General features: G+C 37.5%; 2 protein-coding genes across 3 annotated transcripts; one reads left to right on the top strand and one right to left on the bottom strand.

Moving 5' to 3' along the window:
* On the top strand, window positions 2,471-5,958 carry LOC104766576. The gene is made up of 6 exons (XM_010490489.2): window positions 2,471-4,056; window positions 4,377-4,810; window positions 4,891-5,052; window positions 5,317-5,392; window positions 5,476-5,631; window positions 5,722-5,958. Exons 1-6 carry the CDS (start codon window positions 2,596-2,598, stop codon window positions 5,827-5,829), a joined length of 2,397 nt encoding a protein of 798 aa, XP_010488791.1. The 5' UTR covers window positions 2,471-2,595; the 3' UTR covers window positions 5,830-5,958.
* On the bottom strand, window positions 6,188-8,243 carry LOC104766575. Of its 2 annotated transcripts, none has more exons than XM_010490487.2 (8): window positions 7,833-8,243; window positions 7,672-7,724; window positions 7,417-7,453; window positions 7,236-7,301; window positions 7,034-7,138; window positions 6,788-6,941; window positions 6,589-6,665; window positions 6,188-6,509 (listed from the first exon to the last, which is right to left on the bottom strand). In XM_010490487.2, the coding sequence occupies exons 1-8, from the start codon at window positions 8,148-8,150 to the stop codon at window positions 6,447-6,449; spliced, it is 873 nt and encodes a 290-aa protein (XP_010488789.1). In that variant the 5' UTR covers window positions 8,151-8,243; the 3' UTR covers window positions 6,188-6,446. The 2 variants fall into 2 exon arrangements, 1 of the variants encoding a protein (XP_010488789.1); XR_002036788.1 differs by having other exon boundaries at window positions 6,447-6,509; window positions 6,889-6,941.

The following is an 8,249-nucleotide window of genomic DNA, read 5'->3' as shown; positions in this document are numbered from 1 at the left end:
TAACAAGACTCTTAAATATATTTGTATACTTTATCTATATGATATAAGATTATATATTTTTGAAATTTGTCACAGATATATTAAATAAACAAAATACATAATAGAAATTTGGTACCAAAAATCGAAAGACGCTAAAATCATAATGTAAAATGCAAAATACATCACATAAGACAAAAAAATTTGGGTACCCACGGATTTACCCATAAAACTAAAAACCCGTTCGGTTTACTCACAAAACTTAAAACATATTTGGAGTTTTATGAATTCGGGCTTTTTCTGGGTGGGTTTTTTTGGATTCAGGCCGGACTGGGTTTTTTTACCTACCACAACATCCCTATACATAACTCATATTTATAATGGGAGGAGATATAGACAAGTATAAAGAGGTTAGTGACGAGTGGTGATCAAGTATTACATGCATTGCAATAGGGGAGACACTTGTTGTTATGGATTGCATGAGGAGAAACACTTGTTGTGATGGATACTCACACTTAGTTTATAACACTCCCTCTTGAGTATTTATCACCAGTGTGAGTTACACACTGCCTCATTAAAAACCTCATCATGGAAAAGCCCAGTGGGATAAAAATCATGACAATGGAAAAAGAGTATAGTAGTGTAAACTCGCCTTCGAAAAAACTTAACAAATCTCGTAGATGCTGCATTTCAATACTATGAATATGTTTTCTGAACGTTGAAGTAGGAAGTGCCTTTGTAAATAGATCTGTTGCATTGTCACTTGAGCGGATATATTGGATATCAACTTCCTTCTTTTCTTCGAGTTCTTGAGTGTAGGAGAAAAATCTTGGAGGTATATGCTTTATTCTATCACTCTTGATGTAACCTTCTTTGATTTGGGCAACACAAGCAGCATTTTCTTCGAATAATGTTGTTGGCTCTTTCCTGGTGACTATTCCACTAGATTCTTGTATGTGGTTAGTCATTGATCTGATCCATACACATTCCCTCGACGCTTCATGAAGAGCAATTATTTCTGCATGATTTGAGGAAGTGGCGACCAAAGTCTGTTTCTGTGAGCGCCACGAGATTGCAATTCCTCCAATTGTGAAAACATATCAAGTTTGGGATCGGGATTTTAAAACCAACTAGACCAACCAAAGAGTTTCTAGGATATAATAATCCCGAGTCAATCGTACCTTGAAGATAACGAAATATATGTTTTATCCCACTCCAATATCTACAGATAGGGGATGAGTTGTATCTTGCAAATAGATTAGTAGCAAATGCAATATCTGGTCTAGTGCAATTTGCAAGATACATGAGTCTACCGATAGCACTCATATAAAGTACTTAAGGACCAAGTATTTTCTCGTTATTTTCACAAGGTTTGAATGGATCATTATCGACATTAAAAGATCTATTGACCATTAGAGTACTCAAAGAATTCGCTTTATCCATATTAAAGCGCTTTAAAATCTTTTTCGTATACACAAATATTCCATCTTGGAATGCTCTATTTGGAGCCCGAGACAAAATTTTGTCTTTCCAAGATCTTTCATTTCAAACTCTTCTTTCATATGAATACTTGCATCATCAATCTTCTCTTGAGTTCCAGTTATATTTATATCATCAACATATACATCAATGATCACAAATCCCGATGAAGATTTTTAATAAAGATGCATGGACATATTTCACTATTAACATACCTTTTCTTTACTAGGTATTCGCTTAAGCGATTATACCACATACGTCCAGATTGTTTTAATTCGTAAAGTTATCGCTGTAATTTGATCGCACAAATTTTCTTAGACTTAGAGTCTAATGCCTCAAGAATCTTAAATCATTATGGGATTTTCATGTATACATCATTATCCAATGATCTATATAAAAATGTTGTCACTACATTCATAAGGTACATTTCTAAATTCTTAGAAGTCGTTAGACTCATTAAGTACTTGAATGTAATTGCATCTATGACTGGAGAATATATTTCTTCATAATCAACTTCAAAGTACCTGAATGAAATTGCATCCATGACTGGAGAATATATTTCTTCATAATCAACTTCAGGTCTTTGAGAAAAACCTTGTGCAACAAGTCGTGCTTTATATCGTGTGATTTCATCTTTCTCATTTTTTTTGCACAAATACATTTCTTATGTTGGCATTCTAAAACAGATCTTGGATTTGGATATCTTTTTCATAATCGGTCTTTTTAGATACAGAAAAGAGAATATTTTATTATCATCATCGATTTTATTTTTATATTATAATATTTTATTTTTGACATAGTTAATAGAAATCAAATATGCAGGTTTTCAATGATTATATATATTTTTTTTGGTTTAATGATTATGTAAATAGTAAAATAATATTACCAAAATTTGACCCAAAAAAACGGGAAAATTCAGTTGTCANAAAAAAAAAAAAAAAAAAAGGGAAAATCCCATTAAAAATAAAAATAAAAAAATGGTTCGTGCACTTTGAGCAGAGGAGATGGTTACACACATTGCATCGGTTGGCGCGAAAATCGGCAATAAACCCTAATTTATCCCAGACCGACGCTTCTTCTTCCTCTTCCACACCTAAACCCCACACCACATAAACCCTTTTCCTCTAGAATTTGATTTCCATGACGATTCTTCGATCTCGTAAAATCCCTTCGGCCTCAGCCAAGCCACTCCCTAAAGAATCGGACATCGAGCCCTCCACTCCTTGTCGTACACAAGAGCCCGATGTTCACCGTTCGCCGGATGAGATCGCTCCCAAATCGGGTCCTACTGTTGAACCCACTCACACAACCCGGAGGCGTAGTCTTCGTCTTGCACACCAATGCGACGACGTCGGCGATGACTGTGTCACTGAGAAAGGGGTTAGTGTTTCAGTTTGTGGCGAGAGCATGCCCAATAATATAGATGTTAAGTTTTTGAGTTTGCGGTCAGGGAAGAAAGTTGCTAAGAGGGGAATTGAAGAACATGGTATTGAAACAATTGAATCTAGGAGATTTGATTTCGAAACCCAATTTGATGCATTGGAGAGTGGGGTCAGTAAACGCAAGAGGGTTTGTGTTGATTTGGTTGAAGATAATATTGTGAGAAAGGAATCAGAGAATAGTGGGATTTCTGGAGATTGTGGAGTGGTTAATGTAGATTTCAAACTGGATTCACAGTCTGGAAGAATGGTTAATGAGGAGATGGGATATACTAGTGGTAATGACTCTTTACCGGAGGATTGTGCTGAAGAAAATGAGAGCAAGAACAAAGGAAAGGCTGTATTGGAAGATTCCTCTGGATTAAATGATGTGCAGGTGATTTGTGTTGAGAGTTACGACATGCCAAGTAGCTCTATGGGTACTAGGAGAAGATATACTCGGGAGGAGAAGGGAAAGGGTATTCAGGTGGAGACTGTCTCTTCTCCAATCACGGTTGAGGTTGTCGAAGTTGTTGAAGAAGAAATGGAGATTGAGAATGAGAATCCCCCTGATGCCTCTGTACCAGAATTGTCTGCGACGACGGTTAATGCAGAACCAACGCAGAATCATAACAGTAATGAAACTGGAAACGGTTCAAGAAGTCGGCACTTTCGCGACATTGCCAGGAGAAATGCTTCCAGATTTGCTCATTTTGATGCTCGAATGGAGGAAGAAGAGGACTTGTCAGATAGAGAGGGTGAACAACAGGTCGAAGATTGGCCTGGCCCTTTCTCTACTGCCATGAAAATAATTAAGGACCGGGAAGAAAACACGACTTCGTATTTTGGTATTGGTGTCTCCAACAAAGAAAGATCTTCACCAACTATTTGGGTTCCTAGAATAAACTGTACTTCTGCCCCTCGAAAAGCTCCATCTCTGCAAGAGCTATCTTTGCAAATTCTTGTCAAGAATGCTGATGCCATCGTTTCGCTTGACTATGTTCCGGACGCACTAAGGGTTAAACTTTGTCAATCGCTATGTGATTCTAGGCGAATGGACGTACACTTTCTTGATCTTCTTGTCCGTGGATCTCCAACAGAAATTTGTGTTCCAGATTGCTCATGGCTGACCGAGGAACAATTCACTGAATGTTTTAAGAACTGTGACACCAGCAATTTGATGGTAACTTACTCTTACAGTTTTATTTTTACTTTACTACAGCATCATATGTTGCATTTAGGTGAATGTATATATATTTTTATTCTGTCAGGACAGCATTTTCTGCATCATTTTATTCTTGTAGGTAATTGGCTTTTATTGGATATTGAACCGTACGTGAGGTTCGCTGACCGTTACTGGAAAATGATTATACTGAACGGAATGAATCATGAATTATCCTATGATAAACATCTGGTCATACTTGAGATAAAGTTCTTAGCTCGCAAGATAAGCTTTTAGGTGTACATTGTAACTAAAGTCCACATTTCCCCTTTCTGAAACAGGTTCTTCAACTCGACCAATGTGGACGTTGTATGCCAGATTATGTACTACACCTCACCTTAGCAAGGTCACCAAAACAGTTGCCAGTGCTATCTTCTTTATCCTTAAGTGGTGCATGCCGGCTCTCCGATGTGGGGCTAGAGGCACTTGTTTCTGCTGCTCCTGCGATTACATCTATTAATCTCAGCCAATGCTCTCTTTTAACATCATCTAGCATTGATATGTTATCTTATTCATTGGGGTCAGTTTTAAGGGAATTGTATATCAACGAGTGCCAAAACATTGATATGAAGCTTATTCTACCAGCATTAAAAAAGTTCGAGAAGTTGGAAATATTGTCCCTTGCGGATCTTCCTTCAGTCAAGGGTCAGTTCTTGAAGGAGTTTGTTACTGCTAGAGGACAGACCCTGAAGCAGCTAATTTTGACCAACTCTGGGTATGCCTCTTGAATTTCCTTGTTTCACCCTTTTTGATCCGGTCACTATTTTCTTATTTGGCTTTGGGAATTTGGTGCAGGAAATTATCTGATTCTTCTATTAAAATCATCTCTGAAAACTGTCCCAATTTAACCGTGCTTGACCTGGCTAACGTATGTAAGTTGACGGATTCTTCTCTGGGCTACCTTGCAAATGGCTGTCAAGCTCTGGAGAAATTGATTTTTTGTCGCAACTCTTTTAGGCAAGTCTCTATACCCATATGTATTCATGCTTACTGGAAAGTTACTTTCTCATTTGAATGGTCATGCTATATTGGTACAACCACACAAGGTTGATCCATGATTTTCTTATTTTCCGTTATGTGTGAGAAACTTATGGTGCTACTTAGTTAAATGACTCTGCCACAATGTTGATGTCAAATCAATACACATAGTCATGTTCTTGTGAACTGTGATGGTTGTGTTGAATGTCAAAGTTAACAAACGCTTCATATGTCTCTCTATAGTGATGAAGCTGTAGCTGCATTTGTAGAAACTGCAGGCCATTGTCTGGAGGAGCTATCACTAAACAATGTTAAGAAGGTAAATGGATCTCTTTCCCACTTTGCCATCAATCCACAGAGTCATGCTCAAGTCAGACACTAACACATTTGTTTTATGTTCAGGTTGGCCACAACACGGCCCTAGCAATTGCCAAACATTCAGAAAAGCTGCAGATTTTGGATGTATCCTGGTGCCGAGATATGTCAGACGATTTATTAGGCTACATCGTCGATAACTGTTCATCTCTGAAAGTGTTGAAGGTCTTTGGATGCACTCAGGTAAAATATTGAAAACCCAAGATCCCATCCTCCCCTTTCCAAAGAAACAGACAAACCCTGAAAAAGAAACCTGTTTTATCTCTTTTGCAGGTGACGGATGTATTCGTTAAAGGTCACTCAAATCCTACGGTGAAGATCTTAGGTTTGAAGATGGTTCCCTTCTTGGGTCACCTTACAAAGAACTTTGCTGATTACTGAAAGAAACTCAATATCTCCCTCTGCTTTGTTTGGTTTTAGAGAAGAGCAGAGACGGTCTACTAAATTGTCCAAACATGTGTTTTTGGTTGATACCTAATCTAGTATTTATTAAATTGACAAGATCGAAAATCCAAGTTTACTTCTATTTTTGAGTTCGAATGAATTTAGAGGTTAAAATGTTTGATATTGAATTAAAACAATATTGAATGCAAATCATATTGGTTTGGCTTTTGGATCAATCATTTGACTCATTCCGGTTGGTTTAGAATAAACTATTCATCTTGGGTTCTGATGAACTATGCAATTCTCCGAAGTCCATGGCGTTTTTGGTTGTTTGAGGTATGAATCCAAAACCATATACTGTATATACTTTTTCGCAAAGCACGCACATTTTGTACATGGAAACTAAAGATTGATTGATACACACACTTCACACACTTCACTATACTTTACATAACAGTCTTAAGACATTTCACTATACTTTTACATAACAAACAAATGCAATAACAAGTGAGCCAGCCATTAATCACTCTTCTGTGTCTTGATTCTTCTCTCCCATTCTCAAAAACAAAAACAATCGAGGAAAGGCAGAGAGAACCAAGATTGTTGCTTGTGTGTTATCTTGTGTACTGGAGCAAGTATGTATCATCTAATGATTCAAGTTTACCAGTTTCGACGATCTGGTCCAATAACGCAACATATGCGTCAGGTCAGGATATCAATTATCAAATTTTAGAGTAATGAATTTGAGGTTTTTACCTCGAAACCGGTCTTCTGGTATAACTCCTGAGCAACTGAATTGGTTTTATGTACATGAACATACACTTGTTCAACTCCTGCAACCAATAAAATCCACACATGGTTTTAGATCCTTGTCTACAAATGTTCAAGTTAATTTAACGGCTTCGATACAATCATTACAAGGACGGCCTTTCTCTTTTCCATCAATATTATTTACCACTCAATCTGGCTGACTCGACGGCGAAACGTAACATGTTACAAGCAATGCCCTGGCGGCGAGCTGATTTCGCAACACATAGATTAGCAATATAACCATACCTATTTGATCCTTCCAGGTTTATGCTACAGAACAATTGAGACTTGACCTTTTCCTGCACATAATGTAACTTTTTATTAGGAGTCTTTCGACACACACACACCCAAGACAAGAAATTGAATCCCAAACATTTAAAGAAAATTATACCCCAGGAAAAGTCTCTCCCTGCAAGAAAAACCGAATGCTCAAATCAAGCGTCCCAACAACACTTTTGATTACTGAACGTTTAATATTCTTCTCTTCCTTCTTTACCTGAAGAATACAATACAACAACCAACTCTCAATTTCTCAAACTCGTTCCATTCTCAGTTCTAGTTTTCACTATTAAGTGCAAACAGTAGAATAATACCGCAACAATACAGGAACATGTTTGCCCGTGCATCCCTTTACATCTTCTTTTTATAGCATTAAACTCCTGAAACGTAAGAAAAAGACAGTAATTGGGGATATCATCATTACTTTGAAGAAAGCTTCCTCCACTCCAGTTAAGGAAAGAGCTAAAAAATAAAACTGATATCAGCTTCTTCTACCTGCTCTGCAAATTTCCTTTTGTAGTTATCAATATATCTGTGTTTTTACAAAAAGATCACAACAATTAATCAGATATACCAATCATCTCCTTTCAACCTAAACTATTCAATACTACTTCCTACAGCATCATTCAGTCGCATCCTAGGCTCTAAAAGACTACTACTATCAACACTATAGCCAATACAGATCATTTCTTTGTTTGCTTAACAACTAAGATTACTCCTAACTCTGGTTCTTAAAATGGCTAAGCTAACCTTTCACTGGAACGATCTTCCCAATGGCTCTCTGCACGAAGCCAAGCTGCAGTCTAACTCGAACCAAACACACAAAAATCAATATAAGAAGAAGAAGAAGAAGAAGAAGAAGAAGAAGAAACCATAAACGAAACTGACTGACTCTGAGGTAAAGACCTTACCCAATACTCTTCATCAAGCATGGCCTCTCTTGCAACGAATTTACCAAATTCAAATCTATCTTCATGGCCAACCTCTGGCTCAGCAGGCTGCAAACGATCGAATCTCAAACCATCAGGTCTTAATTGATCAACTTGAGGAGGTGGTTTTGATATCTTCACAGATAGCTCTTCCTTCTTAGACGTATCAGAAGATCTCGAATTGATCGTTGTTAATTTCCAAAGAGGGATGGAAGCTCTACGAAATCTCTGCCGGAAAATTCGAGATCGACCGTGCGTGACTCGAAGCAGCTCAGTCCGATGAATCGAAATCGTCGACATCGATCGCCGCCGTACCCAGAAGCAACTTTGACCTGAGAATGTCGTTAACCCACCGGAAGAGAGAAGAAAAGAGAGTCAAAATGGATAAAAAAAAAAAAA

Source organism: Camelina sativa, chromosome 19 (genome assembly GCF_000633955.1).
Source record: "Camelina sativa cultivar DH55 chromosome 19, Cs, whole genome shotgun sequence".
NCBI classification, from domain to species: Eukaryota; Viridiplantae; Streptophyta; class Magnoliopsida; order Brassicales; family Brassicaceae; genus Camelina; species Camelina sativa.
The sequence above is the reverse complement of the archived record's forward strand: the minus strand, read 5'-3'. Positions and strand labels throughout refer to the sequence as shown.